The 21,481-nt window shown below is 42.3% G+C and overlaps 2 protein-coding genes across 11 annotated transcripts in view; one reads left to right on the plus strand and one right to left on the minus strand.

Annotated features, from left to right (window-relative positions):
• LOC127514759 (zeta-sarcoglycan) overlaps nt 1-21,481 on the minus strand; it is a 315,734-nt gene that overhangs the window by 138,401 nt on the left and 155,852 nt on the right. The gene's annotated exons all lie outside the window — the stretch shown is intronic.
• LOC127514720 (PE-PGRS family protein PE_PGRS5-like) lies at nt 14,583-17,855 on the plus strand. Of its 10 annotated transcripts, none has more exons than XM_051897829.1 (2): nt 14,583-15,638; nt 15,828-17,855. In XM_051897829.1, exons 1-2 carry the CDS (start codon nt 15,025-15,027, stop codon nt 16,381-16,383), a joined length of 1,170 nt encoding a protein of 389 aa, XP_051753789.1. In that variant the 5' UTR covers nt 14,583-15,024; the 3' UTR covers nt 16,384-17,855. The 10 variants fall into 10 exon arrangements, with proteins under 10 accessions (XP_051753789.1, XP_051753797.1, XP_051753804.1 ...); XM_051897837.1 differs by having other exon boundaries at nt 14,583-15,611; XM_051897844.1 differs by having other exon boundaries at nt 14,583-15,584.

The raw sequence follows: 21,481 nt of genomic DNA on the forward strand, positions 1-21,481 counted from the left end.
GTGTGGAGAAATGGCATAGCTATTCTTTTTAGTTTAATTCACACTGCACCGACAGTTTTCAACCAACAGCAACAGACACTTTGTTTGGATTTATCAGATTAGTGTGTTACCCGTCGCCGTCTGTTGGCACTTGTTGGCACTTGTTGGTGTTGTCTGGTTGTGGAATGTCTGAGAATAACGTACAGTAATCTGGCAATTGTCAGCGTTGGCTGGCATGTGTTGGTGCAGTGTGAATTGGCCTATAGGCAAAACAAGCCAAGGACAATTCGTGAATTATTTTCTGCAATGTGAGCAGATCTAAATTTAAGGCCACAATTGACACACTTTATTCATTTGATCACATTTTATGTTAATCGTGGCAGTCTTAATCATTTTAGTTCAATTGTGCAGGGGCATTTTTTGCCCTGTATCATGAATTTTTGTTCATTTCATTTTGCTGTTTAGAGGAGTTTTCTTTTCAGTTGGTCAGGCTAAACACCAGCTTGGCCAAGTCTGGAGATCACCTTTAGGGCTCGTTCACAAAAAAAAAAAAAAAAGAAAAAGAAAAAACCGCGAGATGCAGGCAGTGTAATGGGAAAAAACGCAAGGTCTGGAGACAGGTTTTTTAAAAGCTGAACTGATTTTAACTTGAGTGGCGTGTTTTTAGAACGCTGTGTAATGTGCGAGATGCTGCAAAAGATGCAAGACGCAAGCACAACGGTCATACACATCCGTCTAGCGCATATTTACATATAAAAAACTATGTAAAAGTAACGCAGTGGAATGGAAAAATGCATTTGGTGTGTAATAGTTCACCCTAAAATGAAAATTCTGTCAACAAGTCCTCACCCTCATGTTGAAATAAAACCTGTATGACTGTCATCTACCAAATATGAAGAAGATATTTGGTAAATATCTTTATTCAATATTCATTTTTGGGTGAACTATCCCTTTAAGGGATAACACTCTATGTAGGCTACAGACAGCAGGGAAGTTCACTAGGTTTTTGGAACAGGGCTAATGTATACAAAATACAAGAAAAAAAAACAAAAACAAAACATGTCTCACACTGACCTACATGAACACATCACAGAGCAGAGGCTGTCAGACATGCAAAAACTCATAAGCACACAAGAGATTTGTTTATGTGAGTAAAACTGGCACTCACTGTGCAAAATTCCCCTTCAAGTTAACCTGAACCTCATAACTCAGAGACTGTGTGTGTGTGCGTGACAAAGAGGGAGAGTGTATGCAGGCAAACCATTCATTACAGCATTTACATAATTTATCTGCTCACCTAGACCCGTTACACAGGCTTTCATATCCGACAGCGTTGAACACAGTGTGAGTGTACGTGTCCACATGCACATTCAATAAACGATGATGCAGATTGCGTTCCCAGTGCTGTCAGAGAAAGCATAATTCTTCACCTCATTTTCTCTATAAATTTAGTGTGAGTACATCTTTATAGCATTCAGTGTTGGAGAACCAGTCTCACGTCATATGGTTTGGTCCATATAGATAGAGTGCAACAGCGTCGGGTATCAGAAGTAAAAACTCCATTCATTTGCTATGTAGAGAAATTGATTTTTACCAATAACTTATAAATCTTTAAAGACAGACCTACTGTGAGTTCCAAGGTTGTTAATCGATGGGATATGCTATTATTAAAGCCATCCGTTGGCATTATTTTAATTTATTTTTTTAAAAATAATTGTGTTGTGTAACAGCTGAAATTGTGGTAAAAAATATGCATATTTTGAAATAAACTTAAAATGTATTGTTTCAATAGATATAATCAAAAAATTTGATCAGTATTCTAAAGTGAAAAACATGATAACTCTCTAGTAACTACTGGAGTCATTGTAAACTTTTGAGGTTTTTGTACAGTAATTCCTTCTGATGTATTTGGTTACACTTGTCACAAGTGAGGCTCCCGCACTTCCTTCCCCGCACCACCGGAGGGAGCCTTCACCGGAATACTGATACCATCATTCGGACTACATTTCCCATAGGCCCTCATTCCTGGGACTGATTGCACACACACCTGCACCACATCACACTCACACTATTTAAGCAGCACGCACACACACACACACACTGCGAAGTCTTGATTTGCCCCGGTGATCATTTCTAAGCGTTTTCTGTGGATTGTTATACTGTTGCCGATTGGACTGTTTATCTCTTGTGATTCTCTGCTGCCTGCCTTGATCCTTGCCTGTTTACTGGACTGTGTTTGTTTGCCGCCTGCCCTGATCTCTGCCTGCTTCCTGATACCGTTTGTCTGCCGCCTGCCTCGACCATTGCCTGTCCCCGTTTACGTCTCTGCCTCTGCCCTTACCTGTGTATATACTATTCTTAATAAAAGCTGCAAATGGATCCCCATGCTGTCGACCCATCATTACAGAACCGGTTCTGGTGGGAGACCATGCTTGCGGAGACCACTCAATTCGTAAAAAACTGCACAGCCTGTCAAACCTCAAAACCATCCCGTCAAGTACCCTCCGGGTTGTTACAACCACTGCCCATTCCTCAACGTCCCTGGTCCCACATAGCAATTGACTTCGTCACCGACCTCCCTGTGTCCCGTGGCCACACCACCATTCTTACGGTTGTGGACCGATTCTCCAAAGCCTGTCGACTCATTCCACTACCCAAACTACCATCTGCTTTTGAAACAGCAGAGACCCTCTGCAACTATGTATTCCGTTTCTACGGCTTGCCAGAGGACATTGTATCGGACAGAGGGCCACAGTTCACGTCCCGGGTATGGGCAGCCTTCTTCAAACACCTGAATGTCAATGTCAGTCTCACATCAGGATATCACCCCGAATCCAATGGCCAAACAGAACGCATGAACCAAGAGCTCACCAGATTCCTACGCACTTACTGCCAACAAAATCAAAATGACTGGAGTCGTTACCTGATGTGGGCGGAATACGCACAAAACTCTCTCCAGAAAGCCGCCACCGGCGTGACTCCCTTCAAATGTGTACTTGGCTACCAGCCACCACTTTTCCCTTGGTCCGGCGAACCCACCAATCTACCATCCGTGACAGAGTGGCTGCAACGCAGTGAGGAAACCTGGGACCTCGCCCATCACCATCTGCAGCGCGCTGTGAGAAGGCAGGAGGTACAGGCCAATCGTCACCTGCGTCCCAGTCCAGAGTACACCGTGGGCCAATGGGTCTGGCTATCCACACGAGATCTCCGCCTCCGACTTCCATGCAGAAAGCTCAGTCCCAGGTTTGTAGGGCCTTTTCAAATTATTAAACAAATTACACCCGTGTCATTCCGATTAGGCCTACCTGCTAACTACCGTGTTTCTCCCACTTTCCATGTGTCGTTGCTGAAACCCTCTGGTGGTCCGAGGGGGGAGTCGGAGGGAGCCGAGGCCCGCAACCCCCCACCCATGCTGATCGAAGGCGAGGAGGCTTACCAAGTTCGAGAACTACTCGATTCCAGGCGCCGGGGTGGGAGACTTCAGTACCTGGTCGACTGGGAGGGGTACGGCCCGGAGGAGCGATCCTGGGTCGATGTGGATGATATCCTGGACCCCTCACTCACAGAAGAGTTTCATAGGACGCATCCGGAGAGACCGGCCCCTCGACCACGTGGTAGACCCCGGCGTCATCCGCCTCCTCGCGTCTGGAGCCGCTCGCAGGGGGGGGGCTCTGTCACAAGTGAGGCTCCCGCACTTCCTTCCCCGCACCACCGGAGGGAGCCTTCACCGGAATACTGATACCATCATTCGGACTACATTTCCCATAGGCCCTCATTCCTGGGACTGATTGCACACACACCTGCACCACATCACACTCACACTATTTAAGCAGCACGCACACACACACACACTGCGAAGTCTTGATTTGCCCCGGTGATCATTTCTAAGCGTTTTCTGTGGATTGTTATACTGTTGCCGATTGGACTGTTTATCTCTTGTGATTCTCTGCTGCCTGCCTTGATCCTTGCCTGTTTACTGGACTGTGTTTGTTTGCCGCCTGCCCTGATCTCTGCCTGCTTCCTGATACCGTTTGTCTGCCGCCTGCCTCGACCATTGCCTGTCCCCGTTTACGTCTCTGCCTCTGCCCTTACCTGTGTATACACTATTCTTAATAAAAGCTGCAAATGGATCCCCATGCTGTCGACCCATCATTACAACACTTGAGTAATTACTAGTGAGTTACCATAATCTTCACTTTAGAATACTGATCCAAATAAGTAGTAGTTCCTTTAGAATTATGTAGTAACTCTTGAGTTATTACTATCCAATACTTTACAAAAACTTTTACAAAAGTTTACAATGACTCCAGTAGTTACTAGAGAGTTATCATGTTTCTCACTTTAGAATACTGATCCAAATAATTAGTAATTCCTTCTGAATGATTTGGTAAGATTTGAGAGGTGTTTCAAAGATGGCTGCCGAGTGAAATGACTTGCCTTAAAGGTGCAATATGTAAGAATTTTGCAGTAAAATATCCAAAAACCACTGGGCCAGTGTTATATATTTTGTTCACTTGAGTACTTACAATATCCCAAATGTTTCCAACTATTTGTAAACCTTGAGAAAATTGCAATTTTAACCAAGGATATGGGACGTGTGAGGAGTTGCCTGTCAATGGCGTCATACCCACGTTACCCTCAGTTTCCGTTTTATTTTGTAGAAACCATGGAAACACCAAAGACGCTTTAATATAGTATATGTTTTAATAGACAAGGGAACAACTGTTTTGATATATTTATAGACAGAAAACTAATTATTGTTATATAGCTCAACACGTTTAGTCTTATTGTTTAAATCTAATTTTCTTGATTTTTTGCGAGCAAGTTACCATGCTTTACCATGCCTCAGAGAAAAACACTATTTTGTCAAGTAGCTAACATAGCATAATCAGATGCAGCTATATTTTTAGTAACAGTAATACAGAATTTTCTTCATCATACAATACGTTTTAAAATAAATTAAAAAAAAAAACTAGCTTACTGCAGTGTGCAACAAGTGTCTTACAGCAGCTGCTGAGCGAACTCAGAGAATAACGTTATAAGATCATTTTCAACACACTCAAATGCATCTAATATGATAAACAGAGCTGCGTTACCTCATACTCATGACCGAAAAAGAAGAAGCGGCGCCGACGACTGTGGCATAATAAAAGTTCCGCTGCTCGGGCCGTGTGTTGGGCACTCGCTCCAGTGGCCTCGTTCAGCTCCCACAACACTCGGTCCTGCTCTGCTTCATACCACAGTAACATTAATAATTGCATCCATGAACATGATTTCTGCCCGAGTCCTATCCTGATTATTTTCCACCGGCTGTGAGGTGAAGACTACAAGTCCCAAGATTCCATGCTCAAACTTGGTGTCATCAAGCTACGCCTTTGTTTTGAATAGGCCTCTAGCGACCTCTAGCGGACAGAAAATTTTACATATTGCACCTTTAAAGGGACTTTGCTGATACTAGTGTGATGTGAATTTCTAATTACGATTATTGATGCCACGATTTCATAATTGTTTAAAGGCGCGATTACAAAATATAATCCACTTACATTATTTTGCTTGTTAAGAGGTGCGTTTAGAGCATATTACGTTGTGAGAGGCGAATCATGACTACTTCAAAGTGTAAAAGGTCTGTGCGCTTTCGTCTCAGAAATAAAATAAACACACAACAAAAATAACAGCATGTTAGAAAGCATGTTAAGAAAGCATCTGATCATAGCGATATGGATATGTTTACACAAGCTCTGCAATTCACTGGCATCATGTCGACAGATGAGGTAATTAAAATTACACTGTTATGATAGTTTGATTATAAAGTAGGCCTATATTTGAGGCTTTAGACTATATAGATCTGGATATGTGAGACTACAGTTTGAATTAATCCCTTTTCTTTGCATGACACATTGATATTCCAGTACAGAATGGCTATTTTGCCATTAACCTGAACATTGTATAAGCATTTGTTTCATGTGTCTTAAAACAGAAGAACGGCTCTCGGGAGCATACGTAAACGTCACATCCTTTAGATTTTCCCGGCAAAGTCCTTCACATAAGAATCAGTGTACAGGCTAAGCTGCATTACAAGCTTGGCAAACAAGAGTTTAAAAGCAGCTTGCTCAACAAGATAAATGATGCAAGAGAAACCATATTGCAATATCAAGTTTTCTATTTTATACGTTTATCTGTTTAATAAGCAAAACAAATATGAATTAGTACCCTGACATATGCAGAGTGTACATTGGCCTTGCTACATCCAAACAATGGCCACCTTCCAGCTGCTATTTTAATGCACATCATCATCATCATATATGCTATCAGCGCATAAGTGATCTGAATGTGTGCAGGTGTGCAGTGTGTCTTTATGTCTGCTGCGTGTTTAAAGACCCTAGAGCATGTGAATATGTATGTACGTGATTTTTCCAATAGTGAAGACAGTGATTGCTGCTTATTTATGATAATGCAATATCTGTGCCCTTCAGAGGAAGCAGGTCAAATCCTCTCTACACCAATGATGAAGATGCGTACACCTCCCACAGCGTGAAATTACATAAAACATGCAATATGACAGAATCAAATATACATAATGGGATTTTTCCCATGAGGTTGAGGTTATGGCGAGGAAAGGACAAGAGTGTCATCAAGACACCAGTATAACAATTAATAATCTTAATAATATTCGTTTAAAGAGTGAGAAAATGATTTACAATAAATGCACAAATAGGAAATTCTTTCCTACACACATATCTCTCTCACTCGCACAAACACTTCTGATTGCAGTAGCATCAATCAGCAGTTGGTTGCGTGATATGATCTATTAATTTGCCTTTTGTTTGATATTCTCATTATGCCACAATGTTAACGAACACAAACACTGCATGCTGTGTTATGCAAATGGAGCCTAACTCTCCCCACCTCTAATAGTTTGTTCTCATTTAAGGGGCCAGAGGTCACTGTCTTCTTGTATCGGCAACACCATCTGACAAGGGGGCTCGACCTGCTGTTGTCTTACAAATGAAGAGAGAGAAAAGCTCAGCCAGAGGAACGGTTCTCTATTTAATTAAAGTAACGATTTTATTATCAATCACAATTGGCATTTGAGAAAGTTACACGCACAGAGTTGAAAACAAGACTTGTGTATTCACTGTCTCACTCACATAAATCTTTTATTTTTCTTTCACATATTGATTTATTTTATTTTTTACCCCATTTTATTGCACCGAAAACAGAAAAAAAATCAATATATGAAACATTAAATTCATTTGTAATGAATTCCCATAAAAAAAGACAATTGTGTTGAATAATTTATGTGCTTTTTATATAGGAAAAGCAACAGGAAATGGGTCAATGTTGTTATGCAGTAGCTACATTTTTAACTTTAATATTTGGGAAAAAAATGAATATGCTTGTGTTTTATTTCTACAAAAGGGATACCTCTATACCAGATTTTCAAAAATATGCTCTACTAAAGCCCAAATGCTTCAACTATATTATCATTATAACTGAATTAATTACACAACGTCATCATAGAATTAATTAAATCCATTGTTCATTGTCATCATAGAATTAATTATATCCATTGCTAATACTCATTAATGTTTGTGCTGCATTTTGTTTCCCTCCAAAATGATATACCTTTCTGGTGGATAATGTCATCAAGGGATACTACAAATGGCAGGATGGGAAGTGATAGTGAGGACAGGAATGTTGAAACATTGGGCTCTGGAATATTTCTTAATAAGTGGCCTGTTTTTCATGTTAAAAGCCTGAGGACATGGCAAAAATTGCAAAATCCATGCAAACTAGGGATGTACAAGACTGGTTGACTAAACAATGAGCTTAGTTGACATTGAAAATGCTAGTCATTTAAAGAAAATGCACATTTATGTTTTGCTTTATGTTTTTACAAAGGCATTTTACAAATATTACATTATTCAGGAGTGGAAAACAAAATCATTTAATTTTACCTCAGACCGTGTTTGTTTTCTCTGTGCACTTGCAGCGGAAGACAAGCAAAGTCAGGGAGTATTTTGGCTTAGAAGAAAACAGTTTTGTGTAGAATTTGTCCAAATGCATATAACAAATACGCTTGCTTATAGGCTTGTTTTACTACCGGTTATGAGGGACAGTACCGATACGAAATTTTATACCAGTTTAAAGGGGAAACATTATGAATGAAACTTACTTGACATCAACAGCTCATATATCAATATTCTAACATATAGAATACCCTCAAATAATATATATTTGCCAATGCATGTCAAGATTTCCTTGCGATTTTGCCGCCTGTCATGTGTACAGATACTTTACGTACACAAGAAGCGGGTTCAAATACAGTGTAAGCAATGGCTGTGATAACAAACAACAATACCTTGACATGTGCTGACTTATGTTAACTAACTTTTATTTGAGGAATTCTGTTTATAATATTGAGTTTGTACTTTATGGTCCTGCACTTCCCACTGAATCATTTAGGTTAACGTTAATTAAGTGAACATTAATGTACAATGTTAAAGGTTAAGTTAATGAACAATGATCTTAATGCAAATCAAGCATCGCACATATATATTTACTATTTTTTAGCAGCATTCTGTATGGGATTTGATGTTATATAAATAGGCTATTTCAAATGGATAGACTTTTTTTTGACTGTCTTCTGGGGGTTTCTTAGACCAGTCGACTAGTCGGTTACAGAATTTCCATTTAAACGTTATGGAAATTAGACGTGGCGCAAATCCCTAATGCAAACCAAATTAGAGAAATTATTTAAAATTCACTCATATGTTCAGTTAATTGTGGTATTATTACTGAACATCATTTTGATTTAAAATCATTAAAATTTACATTTAATATTTTATTCAATATATTAAGACACATTTGATGGGGAATTGAAAATGTAGGCACTGTAGGACTGATCCAAATACAATATTAAATACACCATGAAATAAAGTCTGTCACTTATCAAAGCTGGGAGATTGGGATCTAGGATACTGCTTTGTTTTGTTTATTATTATTATTATTATTATTGGTCATTGAACCTGATTTAAGTGTTTGTACACAATGTGCACAAATTCTACATTTTACCCTACACCTATTGTTCTACCTTCTCCATTCAGCTCACAAAAAGTTATAGAATTGTATTTCACGTTCTGTGGAACTACACGACAGGAGGAAGAGAGAGATGGACAGGGAGAAACTTCCTACTGCTTCCTCATCTTTGAATTAATAGAGCAACAGGACATCAAACCCGTTAGCAGCTCTGGGATAAAACACAGCCTCACTCCCCAGTCAGTTATCAACTCTTTGTGGATTGTAGGAAACTGCACTAATAATGTCCAGCAACGCAGTCATGGTCCCTAATTAAAACACTTCCCAGTGGGAGTACACAGGAATGGACAGAGAAAGACAACGAAGAGGAGAGACAGACAGAGAGCGGGATGGATTAGTGAGGGCCCAGGGACACATAAAGAGGTGGAGCCACAGCTGGAACGGTCATGCTGCCAGGAAGAGATGTGAAATATGAAAAAGACGAACTGGGAAGAGATGAGCATGGAATAGGAACATGAGACGTATGCATGTATATACACTGTAAAAAAAAAAAAAAAAAAAAAAAAGAAATTCCGAAAAAAAACTTTTTTTGCAGTTGTAAATATAACAAAGATTATTGGAGTATGCTTTACAAGAAAACACTATTTCAGTACATTTTTTCTACATTTCTTTTTTCTGTGTGTATGTGTGTGTGCATATAATATATATATATAAAATATACTACGGGGCTGTTGAATGCTTGAATCTGATTGGTTGATCATTCTAGTGTGTGCAATTATTTTCGGGGAAACGCACGGCTAAAGTAGTTCTAGGCAGGTCTTGACCTCATTACAGTTCCATCACTTCACCAAATGATTTCAGTTATTTCAAAAAGTCCTTACAGCCTGTAACAGCAAAAGAAACAAAACCCACAATGACACCTGCCAAGCAAATAAATATAGTAAACTATAGGATGAAAACTACAAATTAGTGTCATGGTTTTTGCCACAAAATACGTTTTATTGTGTCCTGAAAGCGCATACTCTCTCTTGCGCTCTCTCTCTTTCAAACGTACACATGTACTGTATACCGTTAGTACAGACACACACTCGCACAGAAATGTTTGGTCAGCACTGCTCTGATGAATTAATCAATAAAATGACTCACCAGTGAGGTAATAACTGGGATTCTTGAAGTGGATAAACTTATAGTTTCGTTCGCTATTAGTAGAGACAGTGCTGCCGTGAGAGAGGCACAGACACTCAGGTAGGCTAAATCACATATGCTGCTTATTCTCTCTCTCTCTCTCTGCGTTAATAACTGTGTTAATAAGTGTGTTAATAACTGTATCAATGGTATAATCTGCTATAAAGACTCAAGCCTCCATTACTAGTTCTGAAATGACATTTTGAAATTAGCAACTGAGGATTGGGATGAGATTCGTAAGAAATTAGTCCCACACACAAGAGTGTTTTAAGGACAAAAACCTGACAAATGTCTTGAAATACAACATCGGAACAGTGTCTTGAGGTGTGGTAACCATAGTATAAGTATAATTGACTCCAGGCCATTGAATTCTTAGAAAATAATGCACACCCGATGCTTTGCATTGTGGCCGCATTACCACCTCGGGTGTGCATTATTTTCTAAGAATTCAATGGCTCGTCGTCAATCATTCCTTACATATAAAACACACACACACACACACACACACACACACAAAGAATGTATAAACATTATACATATAGCACTTCTATGAGCCTCTTTGCCACTGGCACCATAGATATGTGTGAGTGTGTTTATCTGAATGTGTGTGGTGTACAAGGACAGCAGATGTGTTGATAAATGTGCTGCCATCAAGGCTAAAGTATGATGTGTCATTGAAGGCCTAGTGATCAGAGATCCTCTCTCTCTCTCTCTCTCTCTCTCTCTCTCTCTCTCTCTCTCTCTTTCCCAATTCTATTACACATACACAAGCACACACATTTGCATTGTCATTCCTGACGCATCACTCAAAACTAAATAAAATAAAACCAAACAAACCAAACCAAACCAAACAGACACAACCTAATATCTAAAGCAGGGTTCGAAAAGTTTGAGAAATGCTTCTTTTTAGCTTTCTACTACAATTTCATGCAGAGTTTTAAACTATATTATCAGCATGAAAAAATTAATTATATTATCCAGCACATTTGAAAATCCTCCAAAAAGCATTTTTTGCTTCAATGGAAGCAAAAACATCTGACCTTTTATATAATGCAGTTCAAATGATCAATGTCACAAATTTGAGAAATAAAGTAAAGGAATAAAGAATAGTACATATCATTTTACATCATAACTTTTATTATTATTATTTTTGATATTTGATTTTGAGGAAAAAAAGAAATATCACATTCATCATTTTATTTTTTCATTTTGTAATAAAAATAATATATATATATATATAGATATAAATTAAAAAGAAAAGAGAAAAAGAAAGAAACTTTTGTATTGATTGTTTGTTTGTTTGTTTGTTTATGTATTCATTCATTAAAAAAAAAAAAAAAATAAAATAAATCCTAAAACTAAAACCTGTTTATTTTTATTTTATTTTATTTTATTTTATGTGATCTCAATTAAATCTCAGACATTTTGACCCCACTATCTGCTGACTAAAAATAGACAGCACATGATGGCATGCTTTATTTCCACACCAATCCCTGTTTTCATACCGAAGAAACAGCCGTACAGCCACAAAACTGATTTGTTCACTGTAGGTGATCTTCATTAAATAATGTAGCCCGTTAACAACAGAGTACTAGATCCTGTTTGGACAATTTCAGTGCATTTGAAGGCCATTAGAGCCTTGCGCTATGTGTGGAGAAAATCACTAATGAACAGAGCGTTATATTAGTCTCTTAATAACCGTGTGTCTATCTGTGTAGCAGCTAGTCCCACTGCAGTCATTTGCTGCCATTTTCTCGCCTACAGAAGCAGCCTGGCTTCACAATTACTCTTCTTCATGATAGCTTCTTGTCAAACAGGAGGCTTCCCCCTATTCAAATGAATGGCTATGTGTCCCACCAGAGGCGGAATACAGGCCCCAGACCAGGAAAAAAAAAATGGCTTAGGCATCCATTCAGAACTCTGTTGTTGCCCTTTTAGTGTGCAGCGGAGCTGGAATGGACGTTAAGAGGCTGCTGGCTCCCCTCAGCATTTGCGTGATGACCTTGATGGGTCAGTGAAACTAAAAGTGTGTAATCGGCAATGGTTTTTAGTGAATCTCGGCAGACAATGAGCTGTTTAATTCGCAGGCAAAGAAAGAGTGTGTGTGAGGAGATGAAATGTATGATAGAGAGAAAGAATGAGAGAAAGATGTAGAGAAGGGAGAAGAGAGGATGTGACTGTGTGTGCTTGTTGGGGGGTGGGGGTATGGGGGGGATTAAACTGCAGATGCAGTTATTGATTTCAGCCCTACCGTGTGTTTGCCATTGTAAAAACGCAAGGACACTTTATAGGCCAAACTGATCATACTGACCATTTTATTCACACTCTCTCTCACACACACACAAACACACACACTGTGGTTCTCCTATCAGTATGAGGACATTCCATAGGTGTAATGGTCTTTATACTGAAATAATGACATTTTCCTGCTCCTAACCCTAAACCAACCCCAAAACCTATACCCATCACAGAAATCTTTTCGCATTTTTACATTTAAGATTGTTTACTATGTTTATTTTGAATTTTGAGGACATTGACATGTCCTCGTAATGTAGAGGGCATGGCCTGAAACCTGAATACACACCACAATATAAGGACTTGGGGTCCTCATAATGTACGCCAAACCACTGCGCACACACACACACACACACACACACACACACACATACACACACTAGTGTTGTCAACAGTATCGACTTCGATACCAAGTCGACACTGAAATTTTAAAAATGTGACGCTTTGAGCGCTGTTGAGCGGATTCGTAAACACCTCTGATTGGCCATTGTGTTCACACGCTCAACAGATATGTCTGTGATTGGCTACAATAACGGCCGGTCTGCAGACGCCTGCTTTCAAATGCTCCCGTAAGTATCTGTGTAAGTGCTCGGTGAAGGGCGTCATTGATGTCTATTTACAACATGTTTTTGAAGCATTGGTCAGTGTAGCCAATCACAGACATATATGTTGAACACGTGAACACAATGGCCAATCAGAGGTGTTTATGAATCTGCTCAACAGAGCTCAAAGCATCACATTTTTAAAATGTCAGTATCGACTTGGTATCGAAGTCGGTACTTTTGATAACACTAACACACATACATATACACACACACCCACAGCGTGACTAAACAATATTTTGCTACTTGCTAATGCTAACCTGTTGCACATGGTACTAGCAGTTGGCCTAATATTAAAATGGGTTTAGGCTACATGCTAAAAAATATTTATTGAGTTTCAGGAGTACAAAAGCATTTAGATGACCCTAAAGACATGAACTAAAAGACACTTTTGATGTCATGGGGTCTTTAACTAATATAATACAAAATAATAGAGACAAAAAATGCCATTCCTGTTTGCTGTGTTTGGCACAGTGGTATACAGTGTGATGCTCTAAGCTAGGATACAAAAACATAATTACATCATCATATTCTTTCTATCTTCCTAAATTCAGCTACACTGGCCGAGTGGCCATCGTGGACATCCATCTTGACATCTTGAAATGTGTGTGTGTGTATACATGGACATTCATCTGGCAGCAAAAGTCTGAATAACTAGTATCAGTCCTCAGTTTTTGTGGCATATGTACAGATAAGCAGTATACAAGTTACATTCTAAGATCACAATGGCTTAAAACCTTGGCTTGAAGCATCAATCAAAGGCTCTTAACATTCAAGGTATGGCAGCCATAACTCTAAGGTCCCGTTTACACTATTGCGTTTTTGTTTTAAAATGTTTTACTACGGTTACACCTGTCATTTACACTACAACCTTGAAAACGGAGACTTTCGAAAATGCTGCAGAGCCCGTTTTAGTTTGGAAAAAGCCAGGGTTGCGTTTCAGTGTAAACATACAAAAACTGAGACTTTTGAAAACTATGGCGTGGCTGCCCACGTTCGCTCTGCGTATCCTTGACGACCGTGTAAACAATAACATGGAGACTGAACTGCAATCTTTGCTGGCTTTGTTGTCATTTTTAGCAGCCATTGTGCAGTTAAACTCAGCATATTTTTAATACTGCAGATGCCTACATGCGCAAGAGGCAACTGTGTACACTTGTGCTTGAACAGTCATGTGACATGCGTTTTCAGCCGTGTAGTGTAGACGGGGATCGTTTCTGAAACGCTGTGGAAATGCTGTTTAAACGGTGTAAACGGGGTCTAAGACACACAGATACACACGTTTACTTAACTTATCTAAATGTTGTCTTATATAATTGTACATAATTCCTAAAAATTATATTATAAAATATAATAATAGTCCAGTCTTTCTCTTTTTCAGGTGGTGGACCAAAATTGCAGACTACCTAACGTAAATCTGGGAGAAACCACAAACTGCTTACTTTTTGTTGTATTATGCTGTATAAATCCTTATGTAATGATGGGTCGAATGCGTGAGGATCCATTTGCAGCTTGTTTATTAAAAGTACTTACAGAGTAGACAGGGCAAAGGCAGAGACACAAACAGGGACAGGCAATGGTCGAGGCAGGCGGCAGACAAGCAGAGTAAAGTCACAGGCAATGGTCAGGGCAGGCGGCAAACAAACACAGTCCAATAAACAGTCCAATGGCAACAGAAATACAATCCACAAGAAAACGCTCAGAAGTGATCACCGGGGCAAATCAAGACTTCGCAAAGGGCGTGTGTGTGTGTGTGTCTTAAATAGTCCAGGTAATGATCTGCAGGTGTGTGTGGCAATTGGTGATTGGTGCATGTGATTGGAAGGGAGGATTATGGGAAGTGGAGTCCAGGAACTGACAGGAACAGACAGTGATCGTGACATAACGCCCCCCTTCCGGAAGGCGCGTCCTCGCGGCGTAAATGGCACAGATAGGGAGGGGGGGGTGGGTACATTGGAGACCTGTTGGCAGACGGGAACGGGGTCTCCAATGCAGGTCCAGGAACTCGGGCAGCCACGGGGGGTCAGGTGCCACGGGCAGCCACGGCGGGTCAGGTGCCACGGGCAGCCACGGCGGGTCAGGTGCCACGGGCAGCCACGGCGGGTCAGGTGCCACGGGCAGCCACGGCGGGTCAGGTGCCACGGGCAGCCACGGCGGGTCAGGTGCCACGGGCAGCCACGGCGGGTCAGGTGCCACGGGCAGCCACGGCGGGTCAGGTGCCACGGGCAGCCACGGCGGGTCAGGTGCCACGGGCAGCCACGGCGGGTCAGGTGCCACGGGCAGCCACGGCGGGTCAGGTGCCACGGGCAGCCACGGCGGGTCAGGTGCCACGGGCAGCCACGGCGGGTCAGGTGCCACGGGCAGCCACGGCGGGTCAGGTGCCACGGGCAGCCACGGCGGGTCAGGTGCCACGGGCAGCCACGGCGGGTCAGGTGCCACGGGCAGCCACGGCGGGTCAGGTGCCACGGGCAGCCACGGCGGGTCAGGTGCCACGGGCAGCCACGGCGGGTCAGGTGCCACGGGCAGCCACGGCGGGTCAGGTGCCACGGATAGCCACGGCGGGTCAGGTGGCTTGGGCAACCCCGGCGGGTCAGGTGGCTTGGGCAACCACGGCGGGTCAGGTGGCTTGGGCAACCCCGGCGGGTCAGGTGGCTTGGGCAACCACGGCGGGTCAGGTGGCTTAGGCGGCCACGGCGGGTCAGGTGGCTTGGGCGACCACGGCAGGTCAGGTGGCTTGGGCGACCACGGCAGGTCAGGGTCCGTAGCTGGCCACAGCAGTTCACAGGCGGTTGAAGGCCGTGGGCGTGTAAGGTCCCCACCCGCAAGCTCAAGCAATTCGGAGGCCGCTGATGATCGCGGCCGTGCAGGGTCCCCACCCACAAGCTCCCCACCCTCAGGTATATGGCCCCCCCCCAAAAAGTTCTTGGGGAATTCAACGGAGGCCGTGGCGGTTTCGTGGGTAAGGAGCTCGGGTGGCGCCGGCAGGGCGAGGAGCTCGGGTGGCGCCGGCAGGGCGAGGAGCTCGGGTGGCGCCGGCAGGGCGAGGAGCTCGGGTGGCGCCGGCAGGGCGAGGAGCTCGGGTGGCGCCGGCAGGGCGAGGAGCTCGGGTGGCGCCGGCAGGGCGAGGAGCTCGGGGCCGGCCTCCGTGGCCGTATCAGGAAAAGCGGATTGCTCTGGGACGGCAGCGGGCTGCTCTGGGACGGCAGCGGGCTGCTCTGGGACGGCAGCGGGCTGCTCTGGGACGGCAGCGGGCTGCTCTGGGACGGCCTCCGGGCCTTGAGGGCTGGAGGAAGCCTTCTTCCTCCTCCTCCTCCGTTTGCATAGTTGAGGCGGTGGCTCTGTGCCTACCTCCTCGGTGGGCGCTGCAGCGGGCTCACGGGGTGGAGCGGACTCACTGGCTGGGACGACCCCTATGTTCCCAGACACTGGCGGGGCGGCCATCTTGCCCGTGGGCACTGGCAACGCGGCCATCTTGTCCATAGCATCCCGAGAGTTTGAGTGCGTGGCAACCGGCGAGCTTGAGTGCGTGGCAACCGGCGAGCTTGAGTGCGTGGCAACCGGCGAGCTTGAGTGCGTGGCAACCGGCGAGCTTGAGTGCGTGGCAACCGGCGAGCTTGAGTGCGTGGCAACCGGCGAGCTTGAGTGCGTGGCAACCGGCGAGCTTGAGTGCGTGGCAACCGGCGAGCTTGAGTGCGTGGCAACCGGCGAGCTTGAGTGCGTGGCAACCGGCGAGCTTGAGGGCGTGGCAACCGGCGAGCTTGAGGGCGTGGCGGCCAGCGGGCTTGAGTGCGAAGTGGCCGGCGGAGGCTTAGGAATGCCAGCCGCTCGTGCTGAAGTCAGCGCTGGATCAGCCACACTGGAACGCAACCCACTCCGCTCCCAAACAGATCCAGAGACGTGATGTAATTCTAGAAGATCAACGGAGACTTGACTTGGCTCTGGAAGATCAGCGGAGACATGATGTGATGATGTTGTGGCCGCCATTTTGTGCATGCTCTCTTTAGAGGCAGCCATTACATGGGGGGACGAGGTGTCGCGTTCCTCCGCGACACCCACAGTAAAAAGTGAACCAACAGTAAGCAGGGCAAAGTCCAGAAATTCCACGAACGACCCTCGGGGACCATTAATAAGTAAGTAGTCCTTCAATGGTTCGTTTAATCCATAGCCAAAGAAGTCAATGAGGGCACAGTCAGGCAGGTCAGAGAAATAGGCAATGTCTAAAAACTTCTGAATGTGGTCCTCGAGTGTACAATTACCTTGCTGAAGGCGGACGAGACGTATTGCTGGGTCCATGCTAAGGCTGGAAGCGCTCGTAGAAGCTGCTGGATCGTTTGATGGCGAAGTCTTCTGTAATGATGGGTCGAATGCATGAGGATCCATTTGCAGCTTGTTTATTAAAAGTACTTACAGAGTAGACAGGGCAAAGGCAGAGACACAAACAGGGACAGGCAATGGTCGAGGCAGGCGGCAGACAAGCAGAGTAAAGTCACAGGCAATGGTCAGGGCAGGCGGCAAACAAACACAGTCCAATAAACAGTCCAATGGCAACAGAAATACAATCCACAAGAAAACGCTCAGAAGTGATCACCGGGGCAAATCAAGACTTCGCAAAGGGCGTGTGTGTGTGTGTGTCTTAAATAGTCCAGGTAATGATCTGCAGGTGTGTGTGGCAATTGGTGATTGGTGCATGTGATTGGAAGGGAGGATTATGGGAAGTGGAGTCCAGGAACTGACAGGAACAGACAGTGATCGTGACACCTTAATTTCTACCCCACATCTAGATAAAGCTTTACCCTTACAGATCTATACATTTTCCAGGCTGCCAGTTTTATTCTAAATTAACTAGACAGACATTTTAGCTAATGAACTTAAATGAGTCGAATGTTCATTAGCTAAGAAGCTAAACAAATACACTGACGCATAACAGATATTTTGAAGATAGCAGAAATATTTTATCACAAATTGATATATTATCAGTTAATTATTAGTTGACACTGAAAGTCAGAGTCAGTCTAAAAGTTTTGTGCAGTTGGACTTGACATATTTCACCGAAAATAGTAGTGTACACATAGTGTATGATGGACACAGACTATTCAGACTATTAATCCATCTAGTCAAAGGATATCAAACATATTTGATATTTTGAGTTAATTTTAAAACATAACATTTTCATGTCCATACGTCTCCTAGCAACAATGTGCATATTTTGTTTGTTGTGTTCATAATCCTCAGTTGTTTAGTTTTACTCTGTAAGCATTTACAAAGTGTATGATGCCTAGTGTTTTAAAAACTGTTCATATTGTAAAAGTTGCGTACACACACACACACACACACACACACACACACACACACACACACACACTATACTGAACTTGACTATGACCCAGCAAATGTAAGCACATGCCAGAACTGTCACAACACACACGCGCGCGCGCACACACAGGAGATGTGGTGGAGCGAACAGCGTGGCAGGTGGCAGTTGTGTGAGACTGGTGTTAATGGCTCACCTGGCACAAGACGCATGCCCACACACACACACACACACACACGCACACACACAGAGAGAGAGAGAGAAAGGCGGTGGGATGCCAGCTGTTACCCTGGCGACCTGCATGGCTGCAAGGATCCATGAAAAGAGAGTGATACCAAAAGACGTTGTGTGTGTATATGTGTCTGCAGGTGGGCTGGGCTGCCCAGAGGGGAGGCCATGGCAGGCATACTAATCACACTCAGAGATAGAACTGGAGATCACTATATGATACTAGCCAGAGATCACAAACAACATTAAATCAAATTCAATGCACAACCAATGAATGTCCACAAAGACAGACAAGACTCAAGAAAATGTGCCTCCCTCTGGATACTGAAACTCTGGAAATATGGAGCTGACATCCAGCACACAAGCAGGAAAAATCACTTCATTGCTCAGAGGTTGCCCTCTCATAGCTCAAGAAAGACTTCTCAGTTATGTTTCATTAAAGTATCAAGAAGATTCAGCTAAAATTCATCAGCTAAAATAACAATAACGGAGACTGACATAAAATTGCATTGTGTGACAACCAACAAATATACGGAAAACCAGTGATTGCGAGTGTGATATTGCTCTTGAACAACAGCTCAGTAAGTTAATATTGAGTGACATTTATTTCACTTATCTGTTTTTGCTCCACCATTGAAAATAAATCCACTCCACAACAGAATCGTTCTACATCTCTGAGCAACACATGGTGGTATTTTGTTTCTGAATGAATCACTGTTTTTGAACAAATCGGTTGAATGATCCAATGGCCCACTCATAAAAGCTGCCACCTCTGCTGTGGACAGTGACATAAACATAAACACTAATTTTTCACTATTTGTGTCTTAATGGTGAAGTATAATATATATATATATATATATATATATATATGAAGAGTTTGGTTCCAAAACGCGATAAACGCCATTTTCAAAAAAACGTAAGTTTCCGCCAAAACCAGTATTGTATCTGGTCGGTATTGAAAAGTCATTTATTAATTTTGCACAAAATGCAATATCCATTATGTTATTCTGTCATGTTTTCTCCCTTTCTTTCCAAAACGCAACAAACGCCAGTCTCCTTTCTCTGCAGAATGTGATATATCTGCTCAACCAATCACAGCGCACCATTCCACGCACTGTAAACAGTAATGGCGGCACTCTGAATACACCTGGCATCCTAGTTTTCCTTATCTGCTTTGTACTTTGTGATCAACAAAAACAGAAAAATGAATAATTTTGACGGCATTGATGAACCTGTGGTGATTTCTGCAGTGGGAAAAAAAACAAGTCATCGAAATGTAATCATTTACGTGAGGAGATTAAGAAGATGAGGCACTCGAGTCGGGAGGAGGAAAAATGCCGGCTGTTGCTTGTTCCGTGTCAGCATGAAACTTCTGTCACGGTCCCCAAAACTGAATCATGGACAGTTTTTAATAGCCGTTTTTAATACCAATGTACTCTGTAAATGTGTTTATTTTAACAGTGCGGTGGCGCCAGATACTCTTTAATCGGTAATGACAAACGGAGATATAATTCATTTATAACATTAACAAGACTCGTTGAATTCATTTTGGGAGCGACAGCTGAATGTATTTTTAGTCAAATGCCTGTATATAAGATTAGTATCGACAAAGTTCAGAGGCTGTCATATATGTGGATCAACTTACTTTATTGTGTATTTTCAATATGAAAAATAACTTTTATATTGATGGATTAATTGCATTTTGAAAAAAAAAAAAAAAAAAAACGTGTCATGGATTTATTGCATTTTGGGAACAAAATAATCTGTTTTTATAATAAACCTTTTTAAAATCAAAGTGTAGATTTGATTTTTTAATGTTTTTATAACCAAAAGATGCTATGTGAAAGTTTGAAACGGTTTTCATCTTGCCACTTTCTTGGTAAAGAAAACACCATTTTACTCAAATTAAATTTTAATTAAAACATTATCTTAACCCAGTTCATTGTTCATTGACTACTTTTAGTATGCCATAATGGATTTATCTCCCCCAAAAAGTGTAAATATTGAGCCTCCCAAGCACCATCAAAACATTCTGCCAGTCTCTTTCCAGCTCAACCTATAGTGAGAGTCTGGGGCGGGGCTACTGTAGCAGGTTGAGCAAGAGGGTGTTTAGCCAGTGTGGGACCATGGTTGATGCATTACAATGGAAAAGACATTCAGTTTTGGTTACAGAAGTGAAAGCCAAAATTGAAAGATTAAACAGGTCATGAACATGTCAAAGCAAATAGAGCATTGCAGTGCAACACACTTCAATATAACATCATCATGCACCCATCAAAGACAAATATTTCAGTTTATATTGTTTACTTTGATGTGTCCAGTGTCGACCGTTTCAAACAGTTGTGGTTCTTCATGTCAAAAACTGCACCAAAATCTGTGGTGGGGATACGTTGGATGGGTTTATTATAAGCAAGTGGCTAGCTTTCGCTCTAGAGAGTGTTTGCTTACTCATGACACATAGAAACACAGCTAAAAGTATTCCTTATATGTTGGACCTTTTTTTGAAACTAGCTACTTTTACCAGTGACATGCCTTCACAAGCAACCATATAAAAGCTGTTTGTGATGTTTTAGTTGGGGGAGGTGTTATGCGTGAAAGGGGCATTTACAACGTTTTTTGAAAATATGCTTTATTTTTGTAATTCCGCTAGGTGCCACTAGTGTCGATGATACTATATACATCACTTTCAAGAACTAGTCTGACCAATTAGTCAAGAGGTAATCAGTCTTACTTTTCACATTCAAATGAAACCAATCTATGTAACTGACATAAAAAAGTTATGAGCCGTGCTAAAGAAAAAAATTACATGACTAACTAGTCTAAGCAGCTGCAAGTATAA

This window comes from Ctenopharyngodon idella, chromosome 1 (assembly GCF_019924925.1).
Source record: "Ctenopharyngodon idella isolate HZGC_01 chromosome 1, HZGC01, whole genome shotgun sequence".
Lineage (NCBI taxonomy): Eukaryota > Metazoa > Chordata > Actinopteri > Cypriniformes > Xenocyprididae > Ctenopharyngodon > Ctenopharyngodon idella.